This window comes from Cydia pomonella, chromosome 6 (genome assembly GCF_033807575.1).
Source record: "Cydia pomonella isolate Wapato2018A chromosome 6, ilCydPomo1, whole genome shotgun sequence".
NCBI lineage: Eukaryota > Metazoa > Arthropoda > Insecta > Lepidoptera > Tortricidae > Cydia > Cydia pomonella.
Window position 1 is genome coordinate 18,778,032 of NC_084708.1, and position 22,188 is coordinate 18,800,219.

The window sequence follows — 22,188 nt, forward strand, 5'->3', positions numbered from 1 at the left end:
GATGTATTAATGTCATCTAGACTCCCTGGTTGTCAAAATCCTACTTGTTACAAATGTATTTCAAGTTTAAATTTAGTGGTCATAATATTTCAAACTTCTTTATAAGTTTATTCCCTTGTCTAAGTTAAAAATAATTATTAGGTTTAGGACATGGGCACTAAAGACTGTGATAGAATTACTGAAGCCTACTGTGATTTTAGACTTTTGCTGACGATTACTTAAACTATCAACTAAGTTTGTATATTGTCTTAAAATGCAGCAAAAGTGTCATTGGTATAAATAAAAGTGCAGTAAAAGATGATTGCTCCATACTTTGATTTGGATAAGTATAGGTGACGCATGGAACAAATAGAGTGAATGGAATGCATTACTGAACCAATATAGAGATATGAACTATAATTTAATCATAAAATAAGAATAAGCCTGAAGGTTTATGTTTTATCAGTCATGTTGTTGTTGCGCGTTGTCTCATTAAATGATGCAATTTATATAATAATTTACTTGTTTTAACTTTTATATTATAGTTTGAGCTCAGTTGCCTATTATTTATTTTGAAACTGTAAAAAGTTTTTTTGTGCATGAACTAAAGGATATGTCGTATTTTTTAAATACAAAACAAATAAGAAATTTGTTTTTAGAACTTTACAATATAATTTCATCTAGATTATAAGACTTATAAGGGTTACAAGTTGTTACAATTATTAAATATTGATGGTATTCTATCAATAAAAATACATATGTGTTTGATAAAATTCCAACTGATAAAGTGATAATATATCATAACGTAATTTTTTCATAACTAGCTTAATCATTTCCGTGTACTTATGTAGCTATGTTATGGAATGGCTGTTATAATTTTTTATAATTTAAAACTTAGCAAACGTCTATACTAACTTTTGTCCCATTCTAATAAATCCAACTGTCAAAATGACAGAACGGTACAAACGATTATGAACAGAATCACAGAGTTAGGTAATAGACGTTTTTGAATAACAGCGATAATGTTTCGTTGGTAGACAAAAAGTACCACTTCGTCACTTATCAAATTTATCAGTATGACGATTTTTATGACATTATTTAGCAAGAAGCATCTGATTCACATGCGTATTAGTAGTAACTCGTTTTAAAACGACTTGTAGTTGAAATAATTTGAATGATAGGAAAACAATACTTTAATTCAATACCTACCACACAGTTTTCCTCACCTGTTTACCTTGCCAATGTCCTTTGAAGAACTCTTGGAAAGATAAGCCTTACAAGTGAGACTTATCCAAAAATCTAGTTTCTACAATTGCTAGTCTTGTATAATATAATATATATTATTATGAGTGCGAGTAATAAATTTAATGTGAATGAGATGGACAAAAATTACGTTTGCTTATATCAGTATTGTATTTGAGACCAATCGGAAAAATCTTCAAAAAGTTCGTATCGTAGAGATTGTACACTTTATCGTATCAGTATTTATTCTTTAGAAAAATATATAATATAAGATATTTTACCCATGCACGATGATACTAATTATTTCGACTTGAATAATGACTCATGAAGGGCTACAGCTCTGATGTGACGAACGGATTTCGGTCAGACTAGATATCAAAATTCTGAATCAGTGCTAGCTTTTTAAAGGAAATTGTTATTCAAATGCCTGATTTTATCACATTATCTGATAAGCGCTTGAACTGTATCACCCTTCGAACATGAAACAGCAACAACAATGCGATGATTCGATCGCCGACAAGCGCAAAAACGTATCGCAGATAACATTATTAAGTATTTTCTACGTGAGGGCGGCGGTCCCTGTCACCTAAACCTATATAAAATAAAAATGGGCGTGAAAAAATATTTCAAAAATGAGTTTCAAGTGTCGAAATTCAACTTAGAACACGATATCACTCCTGATTTTTATTTAGGATGCTGGCAGAGAAACCGATCGTGTGTGCCTTTGTTGTGTTTGCGTGCAATTTTGTGTGCCGGGAATGTAGCTATGGTGATAGCATCCTGGGTGGTGTTGGCTGGTTGGTTGAGTAGCCACGCCTTCTGGTGGATCTATCTGACGCACTGGGGCATTTTTGTTAATGCCCTAACTTCGATACTTGCGTTTGCAATATCTCTTAAAGTTTACTTGGTTGGTCCCATAGGTAAGTAAAATATATATTATTTTAATTTTATTTAAATTTAAGTAATCAAATGAACTTCTTAGTTTGTAACTAGTTAGTTACCTATCAAATTACAAATTGTAAAATGTATTTAAAATCTACTACGGAAAATAGTCTCTGTAGAGCAATAGATAGCTTTTTACATCCACACCTACAAAATGTAACGACGAAAATGATATAATAGCAATTAACTCGTCATTAAGCATTGTAATAAAGCTCTGCTAAAATGATTAAACTTGTCTTTTTCAGATAGTGCTTTTGGTCTCCCGTGGTACATAAAATTGTACTGGTTCCTGTTCAATGCGTCAGTGCCATTGGCTTTTATGATAACCATATTTTACTGGGCTTTCATCGGTGGAACATGTAAATAGATTTTATATATATTATCTCTATTATTGTTGCATGGTACTACTTTTTTGGGTTCCGTACCTCAAAAGGAAAAAACAGAACCATTATAGGATCACTTGTGCGTCTGTCTTTCTGCCCGTCTGTCCCAGCCTATTTATAATTCTCGGGGTGAATTTTCATTACTGAACAAATGTTTAATTTATATAGGGATGCCCAATTGCAGAAAAGAAGGCTTCGCAGCATACCTACTTTATAGCTAGGTAGGTAATATTGGTTTACTGAGATGACCAGCTTATTAACAAAGAATGTTGACCTTCATAGAAACCAATATTTATGGGGAACAAGGTTTTTCTAGAAATTCAAGTATTACACATAAATATTGAACAAGCTATTTTGTTTGATATAGTAACTAAAATGTACACATTTGTAAAAATATTAGACACGTTTTATAATCACGTGACATTACCATCTAGTGTTAAACTTGGAAACCTCTTGTTTTTGAGGGACGCTGTTATGAATGTTGGCAACCTTTTTTACATATTCCTGGATTACAACCTATAAAATGACTCACTTTAGACCGGTCCGGGCCTGGGCCAGGGCATCCGACACTTCATTTTCTATGACGGGTGATCGCTGATCACGTGATGCTTTTATAAAAAACGAAGTGTCAGACGCCCCGGCCCGGCTCCGGACATGAATCATTATTAACTTGTATTCTAATTTGTCGCACATTTTGTGATCTAGAATTCTTATCTAGACGTTAACATCATTGGTACTATAGAAACCTTGATGTTCGCGAAAAACCGATTTTAATTACCTTTAACCCTGAATAACTTCCGATGCACACACGAGATTTTCTGTGACTTTTAATACAACATTTAGAACGCTAAAATGAAGGTGTATAGGACTTTCTAGCTTTTTATCTCTTATTCCGAGGTGAAACCCTTAATTTGACTAGATTATAGGTTATAAACAATCACTTTTGGTCATTTTTTTCCAGTCGATATTCCCGGCTTGGATGATACGTTGGATATATTTGTTCACGGCATCAACTCTGTAATGATGTTTTTGCTATTGATCACCGCGAGGCACCCGACTCGTCTGCTGCACTTCTACCACACGGTGGCGTTCGGCATATTCTACCTCATATTCAGCCTGATCTACTACTTTGCTGGAGGACTTGATCCGTAAGATATTATACAGTTTAGAGTAAAAACCCAGAAAAAGCGCCTAAATGCAATTAAAAAACTGTAGTGTAGTGTATCACAAAAGTGAAACACTTTCTGTCACATTCTCGAGTTACACTACTACACTAGGCCTCGAGAGTCAGAGACATTAGCACCCTAGCGGTCACAACATAAATTAAATAGATTTAAATTTGACTGTTATGAATTTGATATTCAATTAATATCATTTATTTTCAGGCAACTAAGGTCCATAGATATACCTTACATACTAACATATATAGAATATAGGTACAATAATAAAAATCTTAAAATCTAAAAATAATTTTGGCGACGCGGTTTTCTGCTGGGTTTCCGCGTCACTTTTTATAAGTAGTTATTTGATGCAAGTGATTTGAGGTTTATCATTATCTCTATAGTCAGCTCAACTCTGCTTCTATATTTAATATTATTCCGTGGACTATGATTTATTAAGTTCAAAGGACTCATACCTATATTGCTTGCATGTTTAAATGTTAATTATTTACTTTAAAAGCTTTCATTATGAAAAAGGGCTCATCAGCAGTAATCATCTCTATATAGATCATTAATCACTTATTTCGTCCAATTTCGTTTCCAGGAACGGGAATCACTCGATATATCCCATGCTGGATTGGTCTAAACCGGGCCCCACGGTCGTGGTGGTCGTGGGAGTAGCCATCGGGCTCATAACACTGCACGGACTGGTTCTCCTCATTTCGCTGTGTAGGAACCACTTCAGTCAGCGGTTTAGGAAGGAAGATAGATCTTTCTCGGTTTCTGGATGAAAGTAATAAAACTTACAAAATGTATAAATGATTTATTAATTTAATTCAGTAAATAGTTGAGGTGTTCAGGTGTCGGATTAGTTAAATTGAAGACATGTGCATTTTTATTTAGTCAAATTGATAGTGACAGTTAAATGGTCAAATACATCGCAGCTTACATTTATTCGTTTATTAATCAAGGTGTGTTAGATGCATGGATGCAATATGATTTGCTGTTCCAGTTGTAAATAGTAGGTTATTTTAATTTATTATTTTAAAGACTGCAAATGGTGACTCAAAATTAATGGCTAAAATATGTGATTTGTCGAGGTCTAAGGTTAGTTGTACAACGAAAGAACAACTTTATCATAACTAAGATAGAAAGCACTTTTAAATGACTGGTACTGGTAGCCGACAGAGAACAGTTGTCGTAGAAAGCTCCGATTTTCTTTGTACAAAATCGGTGATATTTCTAAAAACAGAAATAGATTTGAAAACGTTATGCTCGTAGTCGTCATATGTGTCTTTTGGGGTCACAGATCAATTTAGGCCGCAAGTAGACTGTCATGGAAATGGTTACACCATCATACGTGTATAAGTAGGTATAATAACAATTTTAACAAATGTTCGTATATCTTATACGTTTAAACGAGAAGTATTGTATCTCGGAAACGGCTCTAACGATTTCGATGAAATTTGCTATATAGGGTTTTTTGGGGCGAAAAATCGATGTAGCTAGGTCTTATCTCTGGAAAACGCGCATTTTTGAGTTTTCATATGTTTTCCAGATATTGATCATAATTGTAGGATTGCTTTCAAATAGGGTCCCATATATATGATAATTAATCTAATTGCGGCCTTAAAGCAAAGCATTTTTTTTCCTGTTTAGAGTCACATACAATTTTTTTTTATGTAATGAAGAAAAGGAGCAATAAATTATTTGATATAAATATACTATGGTTTTTCCCCTTGAGAAAATATCATAATCACACCTCAATTATAAAATTAATATCATATTATTTGTTGCCTAACCTTTCGTGCTAATATTGATACTCGAGCAAGCGAAAGATTGCAAAATTGAACTGCGAGCGTAGCAAGTGGTTTGAAAATTTAATGTTAAGCGTTCAGAGTAAAATTATAGTAAAACACCAACGTGCATAAAATACCAACTGTAAAACATTACGAATCAAATCAAAATGAACGCTATTCAATATTTATCATCACTTCCAAGTCGATTCCACCAACTTTGCCACTCTTGTGGCTACAATGCAATTTTCTCGTCGGTTTTTGAAGTACATGTCAAGATTATGAAATAAATTAATCATTTATTATTCAGCTGTAAATTTTATCTATATGACTATGTTGAGTAGTATTTATTAAAAACCTTGTGAACTTTAGCACTTATGCATCTTTGATGTAGGTGCCTAAGATACCAAATACCAATGTGTTGCTTTGGCACTGGTTGCCAACAGTGAGTCAACCCGATAACGCTCGGTACCATATCTATTCGTAGTAAAAGATAACGATAGTGAGTGCCGAATATTGCACCTAATGTTAGTATCGCGTTACCTTATTTTTTTGGCACCACGATGAGTGCGATTAAACGGTATTTTAGGGAAGAGGCAAAAGTGCAGATGTTAGTGCTAGGGCATCCCAAACCGTCGGACTTTTACCTCAGTGTTTGGCAAACAACTCGGTCCGCGGTCCCACTTCTCATTTGGCGGTCGTTCCTATTTCTAGTGTCACTTGGAGTAGTACTCGCGTCTTTGATTCTGTATATATTGGTGTCTAAAGCAGGATATTGGTTCATTTACCTTACGCATTGGGGTCTCACGATAAACACATTTGCCACTGGATTTGCAGTTGCAGTCTCCGCGCGCTGCTATCTCTATGGACCAATAAGTAAGTTAATTAATTATCTTATCATTTAGTATATATAGTAATGCAAAACTGTAAGACTTGACTGATGTTTCATTATTTATAGTTTTGATTTGAGTTCATATTTTGATCAATTCGTTTTTTCTTCCCACAACAACAGAACTCAAAAATTAAATATAAGTGCCTAAACAACAACAAAAGCAATATTTTTTTCAGTATCAATTGCTTGACTTTGCTAATATTGTTTTGGCAGGCGGTGAATTTCTTCTACCATGGTACGTGAAGACCTACTGGGTATTATACAACTCGGCCATTCCCCTGGCCTTCCTCATCACTATCTTTTACTGGACTGTACTCTATGGATGTAAGTAGTTTTTGTTGATAATGTAGTGAGGGGTGAGTGTCCAAATCTAGCCATATCGGTAATTCGAACTGAAACAAATCTAATTGAGACGTCACTGGCGATTTTATGTAGAAGCCTTGGTGGCCTAGCGGTAAGAGCGTGCGACTTGCACTCCGGAAGTCGCGGGTTCAAATCCAGGCTCGTACCAATGAGTTTTTCGGAACTTATGTACGAAATATCATTTGATATAATTACCAGTCGCCTTTAGGTGAAGGAAAACATCGCGAGGACAATAAGGCCTAGTTTATCCTCTTTAGGACATTATTACACAAATTGACTATGTCCCACAGTAAGCTCAATAAGGCTTGTGTTGAGGGTACTTACATAACGATATATATCATAAATAATTAAATACATTAAATACACCCATGACTCAGGAACAATATCCATACTCATCACACCAATAAATGCCCTTACCAGGATTTGAACCTGGAACTATCGGATTCGTAGGCAGGGTCACTACCCACTAGGCCAAACCGGTCGAAAGTTTATTATGTCAGTCAAGTCACACCCGAGAATTCCATCTTATATAATCCACATTTTAAATTTTCAGTGCACGAAGAAGAGGAGTTGAACCATGCCCTAGATGTGTCTGTTCACGGCGTAAACTCGCTGGTGATGTTCGGGCTTCTCATCAGTGCCTCCCAGCCCTCGCGGATGTGGCACATCTACCAACCACTTCAATTTGCCATTCTCTATGTTATATTCAGCGCGATTTATTATGGTGCTGGTGGAGTTGATGCGTAAGGAACCGTTTTATAGAACTGCGCTTGTGTAAAAACATTTACGGCCACTTGCACCATCCTAGTAGCCCGGGGTTAACCGGTTAAACCGTTAACCCAGAGTCAAATTGTACTGGTAACCATGGTAACTCCAGGTTTAACCGGTTAACCCGGGGTTAGTGATTGCTGCAAGTGGCCCTTACTGATTTATTAAGTCAACCTCGTTAACCTTTTATATGCGGGAACACGGATACGCGTAATTAGGTAGGTATTTAGCTCTAATTAAAAATAAATTCGAATTTGATGATCCACGTCCCGGCACATACGAGAGGTTAAGGTTAATAATCTTATCAGCGCTTTCTGACTATTGCTACACTTTCTCTGACTCACAAGAGCCCATATCAAAGAAATAAAATATCACCTTCAAGTATTTCATTTGTGTTGCAGGAGCGGAAACAGATGGATTTACTCCGTAGTGGATTGGTCATCGCCAGGCACGACGATAGGCGTCGTAGCATTGACCGGGCTTCTGTTAGCGGTGCTACACTTCGTGGTGATGGGGCTGGCGGTCGCACGCGACGCGCTGGCTTCCAAGTTGTTTCACGACTCGGTTACAGTGCATGGGGCGGAGGGGGTACCGCTAAGGCGACGGCCAAGTCAATTGCAGACCTCAAATGCATAGATTCGATATTATTACCACTTCGCACAGCGGTAAAAACGAGTATGATATTATAATAATGTAATAGTTGTAGAGAATAAAGAGGTACGAGTAAAGTCAATTGATGCAAAATTAGTTTCGTATATATGAAGAGCTCTGTGGTCAAGAATTATATTTGGGATGTTATCGCGTGAACAGCTTTTTTGTAATGAAGATGAGATGAAAAGACGATTGACTGTGTTTGACTTTGCTGCATATCGATTAGAGGTTGGATGTAAATATAATCTTTTTATATTTGAGAACTTATGAATGTAGATATTAAAAATTAAGCGACAGCATACTATAGTTCCTTGTTTTAATTCCTCTTGTAAATATCGCCATGATTTTCGAAAAGTTATAGGTTGACAGATAAACACTAGTATATAAAGACCAATCGCCGCTTAGCGTTCGCAACCATAGAGTAACTTATATATACGTTCACAACTACTGCGGAGCTGTCAAATAATGAGCTCAACAAAATAAAGATTATTCCTTAAAAATGTTTACTATAATACAGTTACTAATGTGAGGAATCTATTCGTTTTTAATGTTAAACACACTTGACTTTTGCTTTACTGAAAATAGAATTATCTGTGTATTTTATATTATTCGGTTAATTTTCTTCGTCGTTGTTTCGTTACAAATTCAATGAAAAAATGTATGTTTCATTATGTTTTGATGGCCCACTTCCTGATCCTCTACCTGGGGATACGTATGATGCTTTCAAGTATAAAAGTTTTGCCCTTCTTCACAGGTTTTAATCAACTCATTTTATGTTAAAACATATGTTCTTTCGCTTATCACGTTTGTTGTGACAGACGACAGACAACTCTGCGTGCCAAAAGTATGTTTTTGACGGGCTTTCAGTAACTGTCATTATACAATTACCTAATTTTGGTAAACTGTATTAGCCATACTATTTTATATGGAGTGTGGAATTAAGAGGAGTGGCATCTCTTATGGTAGAACTCTTGCAAAAGTGTCTAGCTATCAGCTATAAATAATAGTTCCAAATCTCTCCAGAGTAGCGCTAGAGTAGCTAAGAACCTAGGCGTTATTGACGGAGTGAATTGTGCTGTCTATGATTTGATTTTTTTGTTCAAGTACGCTAGGTATTGTAGCGCCACCTATTTAAAGTTTTTTGATGACACTTTTTGGTACTTGGAGATTTCGTTCGTTCCTTATGTCCACTTTCCGTACTATTTTATTAACATCTAAGCAAAACTCTGCGTTGACATAGACTAGATAAAATGTTTAGCCGTTACGTTGGTAAGCCTGGAATAATACTATATGATATATAAGCCTAATTTCTAGCTCAATGTTGGAAATATAAAAAGTTTACTGTTACTGTTTCGTCCAGTATTATTGCAGTTTACCATTTATGACCTATTTTTATCGTAAATATGATTTTAAAGCATAAAACGTGAACAAAATAACGGAGTAGTATGGGAATTGACGGAAAAACACGTAGCTTTTTTGCCATATTTAGCCACATCAAGCGCTGTGATCGTTCCGGCTTCCCCCACCACAGCCTATTTATTAGCTTCATATGTATCGTCTTTTTTATTTAAGTATTTTATATATACCTAGTACCTATATGTGTATATTATATTTGTATGTATATGTTATTATATGTATTTTTGTTTGATTTGCTTTTGCTGTTGTGATTGTAGCACTGCTCACAATCTCTCTGCTTCGCCTTAAGGTTGACTGGTAGAGAATGCCTCGTGGCATTAAGTCCGCCTTTTGTACTGTAAGATTTTTTTTTGCAATAAAGATTAAATAAATTAATAAATGTACATACTAAAATTTCAAAATTCCCCTAATTTCCCTTCCCATGGGAAAATTCCCAGGAACGTTTCCAGGAAATTTCCCACCTAAGGAACTTTCCCGGGAACGGCACATCACTACGATCACCGAGCAAAGCCTCGGACATAGGCAGACGGACATGGCGAAACTATAAGGATTCCTACCGACTACGGAACCCTAAAAAGACCTAAATATTAATATTAGCAAACCTTAATACGAAATACCTTCAATGCTTTATGGCAATATTTTCAATAAAACTGTAATTTGTGGACAATCTGTCATTTTATGTCATTTGAATAATTCTAGACATAGTGTTAAATGAATAAGCAATCATTGAATATTATAATGCAAGCAAGTGAAATAATTTTAGTTTAAGCGTTGAGTCGAAAAAAATGTAAGTTTTAAAACTGAAAATATCCCAAGCTTCCTGTCGTTAGCATATTTAATGCTTTATTTAATGAGAATATCAGGACATAGCATATAAATATAAATATAGGTTTTGCAAATTGGGCGCGTCGATATCTTCTAAACGGTGACCAAACGTGCAACGCACTGATATGTACATAAGTAAGTAATAAGGCGGGATTCCACCAGCGTGCGGCACAAGCATTTTTTAGGTACTGAATATGCTTCTGTTGTGCCACACAATGCCGCACACTGGTGGAACCAGGCACCTTTAGATTGTAACTACATATCAGCGCGTTTCACGTTTGGCCACCGTTTAGATGCACTATACTAGTGTCGCTTACGAACGCTACTTTATTTAATATTTTGGTCTAATAATGCAATATCATGGCTTGGCTAATTTAAGTAACAATGTCAACATAAAGCCCGTAAAATAAATAAATCTCCCAATAAAATAAATTCATCAACGACACTCCAAGTGAAGTCCACTAGTACAGTCAGCATCAATAGTAGCGGATGAAAGAACGCGCCAAAAGTATCTGATATTCTGGGTAAGTTTTCCGAAATATAGATTAATCTCTAAAATTTACATTAAAAAGTATATCTTTACCGTCTTAATTGTTCTACATATAGAACCATCACATTTTGTTAAGCTGTTACAGAATGGTAGATACTTTTGAAACCTTGTTTGATCCGCTACTTTTGATGCTGACTGTACATCGCGACTGTCGGGTGGAATTTATTCGAGAAAATCTATAAAGTTAGTTATATTGAGTCTTTGATGACCGTTAATCATAACAAGGTACCTATTTGTATTACGTATAAGCGCCCCAGATAAACTCAGGAAACATCTTAAATGCAATTGTAAATAAATATAACGAACGAATTCAGGGTCCAATAAAACACGAATGAAACTAATTATACTCAAATGCGAACCTAATTTTGTTGAATTATTCAATCAACATATTATAATATACACTCATCATAAGAATATAACCAACTTCCCCCAAGTAACACAAAACTGACGAGCATTATGTCCTCATATTTATTTGTGATAAGCATGAATATTATCGTGGTAGCTTTCTGTTTCTTTCGGCCCGATTCGAAGAATGATTAACCCTTTACCAGGCTGACAGTTCAAAAATGACAATGGAATGTCAGTCTTACTCATCGAAAATAGAACACATGTTTGAAGTGCTTCATGTGGGAAATATATATCCCTTAGCCTGGTAAAGGGTTAAGACACATTTAAGATCTTGGAAAGATCGATAACTAAACGACAGGTCAAAATTCACGTTTATTACGATTCCGCTGTGATCCCAATAAGATCTATCTAAGATATTTCTAACGTCAAAGTGGTTGCCCGAATCGAGCTGATTGTCAATTATACGACATACAATCCTTTATATGTCGTATAATTGACAGAATCAGAACTCTATCTAAATGAGAACTTATCTAAACCAGAACTTATCGTTATCGTGTCTCATTCTTCGAATCGGGCCGTTTATTTGTTTTTTTTTATACTACGTCATATAATATACAAGTAATAATAAATATTTTTGGCACTTTGTCTGTGTTGATATTTAATACCTTGACTGAACCAACAAATAACAATATATTCTACTTGCGTGCACCTATTCACATGCATTTCAATAAAATGCTTTAGTCAGGCGTGTTTTACGAACAATAAAACCGCTGAACTGATTATAGTTATCAAGGTTTTGTACATAATTAATACTGAATAGTAATTTGTTTAGGAAACGAGAACTCAATTTCTTGTAGGAAATAAGAATAGTACCCCTAGTGTAAATTTAGTTATTTGTATGGGATTTAGAAACAGCGCGTCAAACGGGACGTTTTGGAAACTCTAAATCCCATACAAAATGAGGCTTAACGCAAACACGTACGTCTCGTTTCGCTGTCGAATAAATTTACACTAGGGGTACAGAATAAATGTGTGGAGCCTTTTAACTACTCACTGCGCATTACTAGTATCGTTTTACTTAGGTGTATGTTGTATGAATTTTATTTTAAATTTATGTAAATGTTGAGCAGTTTATTGATCAAATTATAAAATGGAATCAGTGTTTTAAATATATTATTGATAATTATTAGTATAATATCATTAATGAAACTAGACTGTTTTGACGTTCATAAAGATAGGGCCTCATAACATAACACACAGGCTCTCACAACAACATTTGTTTTATAAACCCAGTTAGGTTCTGCAGAAATAATTACATAAAAGTCAGGTTTGAGGGTCAGGGAGAGTCAGGTGTGCAAGATTCGCGGCAGCCGCGTCGCGTCAGTCCGCGAACGCGCCCGCGCACTGCCGCCGCGCCGCGAGCGCTCCGGCACTTTGTGCGCAAACCTTACACTCTGTATCATATACACTTTGCCCCAAACCCTTTAAAAAAAATCAATGCTATAAGTTAAACTCGAGCATTCCCGGATACGTTAGATCTTAACATATTCCCATGCTCACTATAGATGATAATATCATCCCGATAAGAGCTTAGCACCGTATAGCTTCACCGTCGAATTTATTTCAGTTGCGAAATTGTGTTATCTCGGATACCTTATCTGAGACTATTGGACTCTCATCGATGATTGACTGACAGAGCAACAAAATATTGATTCAAACATGGTGTTGTGACAAAGTGAAAATGGTTAAATATTTTAGGAAGACTATATCCCTGTCGGATTTCTGGGTGTCGTCCCACGAGCGCCTGAGTGATTTCTACGCATCGTCATGGCAACGCGGAGATTCACCGATGCCACTGTTGGTGATACGGATGGTGGTAGCTATTGTGGCGCTGGCGATCCTCGCGTGGTCGGTGTACGAAGCCCCGGTACCGCACTGGCTGATCTACCTGACCAATTGGGGCTTAGTGCTGGTTTCCGCGATGGCTGTCAGTGGCCTACTTGTGTCTTTGGGTGCCGTGAAGAAAGCGCTACCAGGTTAGTATCCAAACTAGTGATAATATTTTGCCAAATAAAATTGACTCTAGAATAAAGTGACATTAATAATACGAATTATAGGAAACTCCTCATTCTCGTTCGATATTTATTTATTTATCGTATGGCGTTTACACACTGGTTTTTACAATAATGATTACATCAAATTAAAATTTACAGTTTTGCAGATATACACTGTCGTCCTTTGTCAGTTCTTTAAAATCTTCGACAGGTCCGTTGTATCTAGTGATGGGGCAATCAAAAACTATATGATGTATGGTCTGTTCCGGATCTCCACAGTCGCACGCCGCCGACTCGCTCCACCCCCATTTGTGCCAGAGGTACGCACAGTTGCCCACACCGGTTCTCAGACGGTTAAGCCTGCACCATATTTGGCGGCTTTCTTTAAACCCTTTGGGCCGCTCCTGTGTGCTGAGCTCAAAGAAGGGGTTTGCTGCGTTTTTGTGCTGCTGGGCTTCCCAGTCCCTCATCCAAGCTTGACTGGCCTTCCATGTCGGGTCATGGGTATGAAAGGATTTCGCTGGCGCGTTTCGGGACTTCAGTCGGGTGCTTTTGAGGCTGTCCATGTCTTCGTGTATTGGCAGTAGAGTGTTATCGGACATTTTAGTGAATTCCCGTGCTAGGCATTTTTTTCTGCGGATATTCGGCGGTGCAATGTTGCTGAGGGCTGGTAACCAGTAAGTAGGCGTTGGCATAATGCAGCCCGATATTATCCTCATCGTGTGATTAAGCTCCACGTCCACCCTGGCCACGTGTGCACTGTTCATCCATACTGGTGCACAGTATTCCGCCGTCGAGTAGACGAGGGCCATAGCAGTGGTCTTTAGGCAGGCAGCGCTGGCAACCCATGACGTTCCTGTGAGCTTCTGAACTATATTGTTCCTAGTCTTCAGTTTTCCAGACAACTTGTCAAGGTGGTTTTTGTACGTCAAACTTCTGTCAAGGGTTACACCCAGATATTTTGGGCAGAAATTGTGACGCAAAATTATATAACGATATGGACAAAGTGAGCTTTTGTATTTAGATTTTATACGAAATAGAAGCCTTAACGTTCACTGATAAATTTTACGATGAAATCGACCGGTTCACCTCAAGGCCCTGATTGATAAAATAGCCAGTATTTCCCACAAGCGTACCTAAGTATTACAAATCTGTCACTTTCGATTTTAAGCTAAAACACATTTAGAGCCAGTGTTGGATTCGTAATGTTTTTAGGGTTCCTTACCTCGAAAGAAAAAAACGGAACCCTTATAGGGCCACTTTGTTGTCCGTCCGGTCGTCTGTCTGTGTGTCAAGACCCTTTTTCTCAGAAACGCGTGGAGGTATCAAGCTGGAATTTATATCAAATACTTAGGTCTACTGTCCCTTGGAGCTGTGAAAAAAACAAACAAACAAACTTTTAAACCAACGCAATCAGAAGATACAGCCGTTTATGCCGCAAATTTCCGCAAATTTTCGACACTCGCTAGGGAATCAAAACCTATAGGGTACTTCCCGTGAACTCAGAATTTTGAAATTTGGTACGAAGCGACGTCTTATAGCTCAGATAAATAAAAAAATTGCCGTACGGTTTTTCGCAATTACAGTAGTAGGTAGGTATACCTACCTACAGGTTTGTACGGAACCCTCGGTGCGCGAGACCGACTCGCACTTGGCCGGTTTTTTTACTATTGTTATGATTATATTTATTTCCAGTCTGACATTATCGTGAATTTCTAAGCTATTAACGTACTGTATTTTATGTATGGAAATAAATATAATCTGATAGTAAAAAAATTATTATGTAAATAAAACCTGGCTATTTTATCGCTGAATACAAATACTAGAATATGATAAAGGAAGTGTACAATTTGTGTATGAGTCATACAGGGCTTAGGGCTACTTGCACCATCCTACTTCCGAGCAAACCTGGAATTACCATGGTTACCAGTATAATTTAACACTAGGTTAACGCTTTAACGGGTTAACCCCGGATTAGTGGGATGGTGCAAGTGGCGCTTAATGTTACAAATGAATCTGCTATACAAATCCATACTAATATTTTAAATGCAAAAGTGTGCCTGTCTGTTTGTTTGTTTACGCTTAAACCGCTGAAGCAATGTAATAAAAAAATTGGTATGGAGATAATCACAAGTCACAAGGAAGGGCATATGGTATTTTTTTTTCCAGAAATCAGCATTTAAGAGGATGAAAACCTTTTGTGGAAGTTTGTATGGGGAATCAATAACCGCTACACTGATATAGATAAAATTTAGTATGGAGATTGTTTTAGTTATGAGGAACGACATAGAATAGTTTTTATCCCCGAAATACAATACGCAATATACAATAGATTTTATCTAAATTTGCTCAGCGGTTTAAGCTTGAAGAGGTAACATACAGACAGACATGTAGACAGAGTTACAGTCACCTTTATAATGTTAGTATCGATACAAAAATGTATAATAAAGTAATATAATAAATATAATAAAGTTCCCCTTCCATCCACACACAATGCATAATTTGCTTACTCTTCATGTAGTATGTTTCAGTATTTAGTATGCACTAATGCATTCCAGGGTAACTCATGTTCGGTAACTACCGCCAACAAACAATATAAAGTACCTAGTATCTAATCTTCTTAAAAAGGCAGAACCATGCAGGTTCTGCCTACAGAACTACTACAATGTCACTAGTTATTTACAGTGACGAACCGTTTTCATGCAGGAGGTAACCAGCAGATCAAATTATACATCAACAATGGCGGACATCAGTTGAATTGTTTGTGATGCTCACAGCGCTACAGTTTTCAAATTATCAACTTCCTCATAACTGGAATCGAATGTTTTACAAATCGAAGGTTATCGTTGCTGGCTATTGATAATCGTCTAGCAATTAATCTAAACACCTATTATTGTAGTCGTCATTGACCATTGTTATACGGAACTCGACGCTCATAATTGTCATAATGTAGATTTGTATTTTCCCTTTGTAAATTATAATGGAGATAGAACGTATTTGTTAAATTATATACTAATTTAATTTAGCAACGGTGATTGGATTAAGCGTCATATTTATTAAGTAATTTATGCATTTTGGATTACCGAAAGAAACTTTACATGTTTGTATGTGTGTATGCGTGTTTGTATGTGTTTACATGTCATGTTATTGCGAAGCTCTATCAACGTGGTTTTGAGTGTAATCGAGATTGGATAAAATATAAATTATTACATTTTGAGGGAAGTTCAATTACATTAACAAGTTAGGGAAGTTCTCTCAAGACCTTTGGCGTTACTGTAAGGGATCTGGTGGCTGCCCTCAGTGCCATATAAAATCCATCCCGTATGCCGAGTGTGTAAAGATATGACTCATGCTAGTAATAGATTCAATAAAACTATCTATCTGTTTCTGAGAGATAGGTTGAGTTTGATTTAATTAGTATGCAGTGACGCTCGCAGTATTTACCCACGATCGCAATGCGAAGTTATCTAACTCGTTACGAAAGTCGTTGGTCGCCGGACAGGCTTCGTCGGGCCGACCTTGGCCGAGTCGCTGGCTTCACTCTCTTTTTACTGGCCCACATTCATAAGAATACTACTAAGCAACGTGAAATATGCGATGAATGGCGACGTACGTAATAAACACACACACGATGTACACACATCCTTATGTCTCACAACCCTTGTTCATCCACATATTACGTCACAGTAACAGGTTAGGGTTTTGTCAAGTGTGACAGTACGTATTAAAGACCTATTTTTTTCCTTTGAAAAATACAAGGGGGGGGGGGGGTCTAGAAAATTGAAATTTTGTGTGATGTAAGTAAATATTCTTTACTGCACCACATACAAAACCAATTTTCAAACCAACGTAATTAATAGACGACCCCTAAGTAACATTCAAATGCGTACAAATTATCTTTTTTCTGTACTATGGTCCATTTTAAGCTTACTCTACACCAAATTTTAGATAACAAAGTGTAAGAATGTCGTTATGAACGTCATATTTTCATAGAAATTTTATATTTATGTTTACAATTCCATACTTTGTCTTAGTTAATGCCATGTAGAGCTTGCTCCGACTCCACCTATGTTTTTATTTCCTTTATCTATATCATTTTATACAATTCAACACCTGGAAAATACGAAACTTGGTTGCTCGCGTCATATTCTATATCCAAGAAAAACTCACCTTTCTTGTCCAACACAAACCGCAAGACTTAATTACTTGTAACTGCCATTATCGACCTTATCTTGTTGAAGTTATGTTAACAAATGGGCAGTTAGTTGTGCCAGCGATGTGGAACTTGATGTTGACCATGTTTACTATTTAACGGGACGATAGATTGCGCGAGTGCATAATACTAGCATGCGTGTCCGTATTTATGACGACTCGGTGTCTTAATAGAATATGGTCACGTAATAAATGGAATCTTTTCTGTTATTGGCTTTACACTCGCCTGTAATCCTAACGTGAAAATGTTATATACGGATCAAAACTTTTGTTCTTTATCTCTTGCTACTCTAAACCGTCTGTTGCTATCTCTATTTACATAAGTAAATTGAAATTCTGTTTTTCAATATGTTTCTTCGGGGTCCATATTGGGTTGCATAAAAGTTTTAGTCATATCTTTGATACGCATAACAACTTGTGTCATAATCATCATTGCTCATACAAATAAAAAGTGATATTATACTGTGTCATATATTTTTAGCCATAATATTTGATGACATACATAGCAGTTGTCATATATTTTTTGTGCATACCTAACGAACCTAACCAAAAACTTTATGCAAATTAAGTTTATGACTATAAAAATTATGACATAACTCATTTATGACAAAAACCCAGTTATGCACAGGAATAATACTGACTAAAGATTTTTATGACTTACAATCCTATGCATAAAGTGTTATGATTATGACGATTAAAAATATGACAAAAGTTGTTATGCGACCAGTGGGAGTCCGGTAAAAACCGTCGTTTTTCTTTACGTCTAATATCATTATTATTTATAAATCGATCTGGTCCTCACTTCACCTTATATGACTGTAAATAATTAAGTTTGCATTTCAGATGAAGGCATACTACCGTGGTACGTGTCAATGTACTGGTTGTTCTACAACATATCTGGCACTGTAGCTATAGTGATCACTCTGCTGTATTGGATACTACTGTTTGATTCAAGTGAGTAACAACCGCCATTATAGTTTTTAAGAATTGCTGCTCGAGGATTCTGTAAAAGTTTTTACAACTGTTTTCAAAGGCTTATTCGTAAAATATATAATAATACTTATAAATATTTGAGAACGAGCTCTTGAAAACAGTTTGCAAAGTCGCGTTAATTTCCGGTAAGTATTGTGGGGTTCAGAGGATCGTCCGGCCAAAAGTGCTTAACTGGAGTAACCAACTGAGAGACATCCGTACCGTGCCTAGGTACCGATGGATCGAAAAAATGCAGCAAGACCTGTGCGACATTCAAGCGGCTGAATGGCGTCAGATCGCACAATGACGAAATCTAATGTCGGAGGCTAAGATCCACTTCGGGTCGCAGAGCCAGTGAAGTAGTAGTATTGGGGTTCAGGCAGTTAATACTATCAATGGCGATAAAACGAGTAGCAAGAGAACTGACCAACATAGGTGTGACTAAGGTGAGAAATCAGTAAACGCCTTTGGGTTTTGTATGAGCAATTTGACGAAACTGTACCAATAGATATTTTGTTTCGTATTTCATTGTTGAGTAAGATTCTCGTAAATAAATGGGTTCCTTTCCCTAAAAAAATTGAAATCTATAAAGAGAAAGATGACCGGTCTCCAGTTTTAGTAACCCTACCTATGATGCAGAGGGTCCTGGGTTCGAATATCGATAAGGGCATATGCGTGTGATGAACATAAGTAGATATTTGTTCCTGTATCCCGATTGTACGCATAACACAAGCTTTCTTGATCTTACTCTGGAGCTTAATCAATATGTATGACGATGTCCTATAATATTGTCCTATATAAGTATTTTTATTATTATTTAATAAATGAAGTCCTTAAAATTACAGGCATGGCTGAGGTTAAAGACCGCATGTTCTGGTTGGAGACGGTAACGCATGGGTTCAACACGATCCTGGTTCTGATAGAGTTGTTTGCCTCTCGCACGCCGCTTCGCTTCGCTCACATCTACCAGCCCCTCGGCGTGGGCGTGTGGTATGCCGTGTTTTCTGTGATATACTATGTCGCCGGGGGTACTGATGGGTAAGTCATTATTTATTTGTATAAGTAGTTATGTAAAATACAAAATCGATTGCAGTGCAATTTCGCGTCTACGATTATGCACTCATTCGGTCATAATAGCGCATATTGTAACGTCACTTTGCACATTGTCGTAGATCGTCGGAGGTATTTAGACATCAGTCTTGCTCAAGACGCATATTGTCCATTGCGTACACGCACAAATTATATACCTAGTATAGGTAGGCAGGTAATATTTCGCAAATATCCGTGGTACGACGTGTTCTATGTCAATGAAAATCATTAAGACGTAAATCTACGACGGGAGATGATAATATTAGGTTTCGGCCCACAATGATATTGATGTACTTCTTACTTTGAATTGAAGATGTTTAGGAGATGTGTACAAGTAGATGAAGACTTGTTAATAGATTAATAATATATTAATATATACTTCTTCCTCGCGCGTTGTCCCGGCTTTTATGCCACGGCTCATGGGAGCCTGGGGTCCGCTTGGCAACTAATCCCAAGAATTAGCGTAGGCACTAGTTTTTACGAAAGCGACTGCCATCTGAACTTCCAACCCAGAGGGTAAACTAGGCCTTATTGGGATTAGTCCAGTTGTACACGATGTTTTCCTTCCCCGAAAAGCGACTGGTAAATATCAAATTATATTTCGTACATAAGTTCTGAAAAACCCGTTGGTACGAGCCAGGGCTTACACCTGCGACCTCCGGATTGCAAGTCGCACGCCTTTACCGCTAGGCCACCAGGGCTTCTCTCTTGTTAATAATATAATAATATTTTTTCGCGTCAAGAAATGTTTTCTTCTACTTTTTCCTAATCAGTACACGATACCGAATATACCCTTAAATAGATCCCCACTATTTTTGTTTCACCTTGTAATTTATTTACTCTTTTTCAGGCTAGGGAACCCGTTTATTTACGAGATCCTGAACTGGAGCCGCCCAGGCCCCACAACTGTGCTAGTGGTGGCTGCTTCAGTAGGTCTGATCATTGTGTACTCATTGCTGTGGGGCATCACTATAGCTCGAGACAAGCTAACTGGAGTGCTCATCCGGACTACCAGCCATAACCTTCCATTTACACCTCCCGATTTCAGTGGATATGTCTAACCTCTGACTCCAAAATGTTTTCCGTCGGAAAGACTAATGCATCATTTAAACCAAACAACTTCTCTGTTGCTCGCGTTGATAGACAGTGGAAAAAGCAGTATATATTTTTTTCATAGAATTATCATCATGACTTTTGCGTGCCATGTGAGTTTACAGATACATGGATATATTATTGTGTCCACATTTATGTCGCAATATGTAATGACAAAATGAGTAGGTAAGATATGATACCGGCGTTTCACGTCGGTACGGTGGTGGTGAAACCAGCAACATATTTCGATGCTGAGGATGGTCATTGTTATTACAAAACGTACCTACATTAAAATGTTCTGTGTAACATTTTCCTAAGTCTAAATAACATAAAATGTTATTACATTTTTATATTGACTTAAAACTGTTTCGTATGAAATATCCAGAATTTTGTCATTTTTAAAAGCTCTGTTTTCGCGAACGACTAATCGTAAGAAGCTTGAGATTTCTAACAAAGCTCATACGATTTTGTTTCCAAGTCAGGTGGTTATATTTTCGCTAGCATATTATACTAAACATGAGCGCTAATATTAATCAGTAACGGGCAAAAATCGATTACGGTATTTTTATTATTGTTTTCATTATAATCGCACACTTTTCAATTGTGTATCAGAGAAGGCAGATATGAGACGGCATCTATGATAAAAATACAAATATGTATGGTTAGGTACTTAATAGAATTTTTTAAATGACGTGTTTTAGCAATGTAATAGTAAATCGCACTTAACACAGTACTTATAGAGTGTTTGGGTAATGATATTTCCGAAAAGGTATGTTTACTGACTGCGGCTGTGGCAGGGTTAAGATCATTTTGCCCTGCAGGTATTTAATTGTATATGTACTCTATCTCATGTTGGGTTCTGGAAAAAAGAACCTGCAAAGAGATTCTTAAGACTAATCCCAGAGGAAAAAAGCTTCAGAGTTGTCTTCTTAAGTCCTACATCATCTGCATTAATTATTCTATTGTTAGATGGTCATCATCATCAGTTTCATCCTGTATAGATCATGTCATTCACGAAGATGCGTGCCTTGACTCGTAATGTCATATTAATAAGTGTTAGATTTGACAAATCTGCGCGTCATCGTGGATGACACGTTGCCTAAAACTGCATACGAGTATACTGACGTGAATTCCAGATAAAGTTACGAGGAGCATTTCTAAAGCTTTGTTCCTCTATACCATATATGTAGTTGCAAATATTTTAAAACAATTTTAGTGCAGCTTGTTGCGTTTGGATTAGATTTACTTGACAAATAAATAAACATTCCGTATATTTAAATTATACTGTAATGTTTAGAATATGTACTTAATATATTTTTGTAAATATTTTACTTAAGTTTATTTTTATTACTAGGTTACTGTAAATATACTACTAGTAAATACATTTTTATTAAATGTTGTAAATGTTTGTTTTGCTTGCCTTATAGGCATTCAATAATATTAATAGGCATTTT

The 22,188-nt window shown here is 36.6% G+C and overlaps 3 protein-coding genes across 4 annotated transcripts; all 3 read left to right on the plus strand.

Moving 5' to 3' along the window:
* Window positions 1-903: 903 nt before the first annotated feature.
* Window positions 904-4,525, plus strand: LOC133519199 (protein rolling stone-like). The gene is made up of 4 exons (XM_061853182.1): window positions 904-2,141; window positions 2,409-2,522; window positions 3,508-3,694; window positions 4,311-4,525. Exons 1-4 carry the CDS (start codon window positions 1,829-1,831, stop codon window positions 4,495-4,497), a joined length of 801 nt encoding a protein of 266 aa, XP_061709166.1. The 5' UTR covers window positions 904-1,828; the 3' UTR covers window positions 4,498-4,525.
* A 921-nt stretch (window positions 4,526-5,446) lies between these two features.
* On the plus strand, window positions 5,447-8,482 carry LOC133519196 (protein rolling stone-like). 2 transcript variants are annotated; one of them, XM_061853179.1, is made up of 4 exons: window positions 5,447-6,378; window positions 6,608-6,718; window positions 7,311-7,500; window positions 7,927-8,482. In XM_061853179.1, exons 1-4 carry the CDS (start codon window positions 6,066-6,068, stop codon window positions 8,159-8,161), a joined length of 849 nt encoding a protein of 282 aa, XP_061709163.1. In that variant the 5' UTR covers window positions 5,447-6,065; the 3' UTR covers window positions 8,162-8,482. The 2 variants fall into 2 exon arrangements, with proteins under 2 accessions (XP_061709163.1, XP_061709164.1); XM_061853180.1 differs by lacking the exon at window positions 6,608-6,718.
* A 4,190-nt stretch (window positions 8,483-12,672) lies between these two features.
* Window positions 12,673-22,136, plus strand: LOC133519198 (protein rolling stone-like). Its single transcript, XM_061853181.1, has 4 exons — window positions 12,673-13,351; window positions 18,425-18,535; window positions 19,399-19,591; window positions 20,493-22,136. The coding sequence occupies exons 1-4, from the start codon at window positions 13,057-13,059 to the stop codon at window positions 20,701-20,703; spliced, it is 810 nt and encodes a 269-aa protein (XP_061709165.1). The 5' UTR covers window positions 12,673-13,056; the 3' UTR covers window positions 20,704-22,136.
* Window positions 22,137-22,188: the final 52 nt, after the last annotated feature.

Excerpts from the sequence above, each read along its gene's own strand:
- LOC133519199 (XM_061853182.1), top strand. The coding sequence starts at position 1,829 with ATGGGCGTGAAAAAATATTTCAAAAATGAGTTTCAAGTGTCGAAATTC. Across the intron at positions 2,142-2,408 it reads TTACTTGGTTGGTCCCATAG|ATAGTGCTTTTGGTCTCCCG; the intron begins GTAAGTAAAATA and ends TGTCTTTTTCAG. Across the intron at positions 3,695-4,310 it reads TTTGCTGGAGGACTTGATCC|GAACGGGAATCACTCGATAT; the intron begins GTAAGATATTAT and ends TTTCGTTTCCAG.
- LOC133519196 (XM_061853179.1), top strand. The coding sequence starts at position 6,066 with ATGAGTGCGATTAAACGGTATTTTAGGGAAGAGGCAAAAGTGCAGATG. Across the intron at positions 6,379-6,607 it reads CTATCTCTATGGACCAATAA|GCGGTGAATTTCTTCTACCA; the intron begins GTAAGTTAATTA and ends TTGTTTTGGCAG. Across the intron at positions 6,719-7,310 it reads CTGGACTGTACTCTATGGAT|TGCACGAAGAAGAGGAGTTG; the intron begins GTAAGTAGTTTT and ends TTAAATTTTCAG.
- LOC133519198 (XM_061853181.1), top strand. The coding sequence starts at position 13,057 with ATGGTTAAATATTTTAGGAAGACTATATCCCTGTCGGATTTCTGGGTG. Across the intron at positions 13,352-18,424 it reads CGTGAAGAAAGCGCTACCAG|ATGAAGGCATACTACCGTGG; the intron begins GTTAGTATCCAA and ends TTTGCATTTCAG. Across the intron at positions 19,592-20,492 it reads GTCGCCGGGGGTACTGATGG|GCTAGGGAACCCGTTTATTT; the intron begins GTAAGTCATTAT and ends ACTCTTTTTCAG.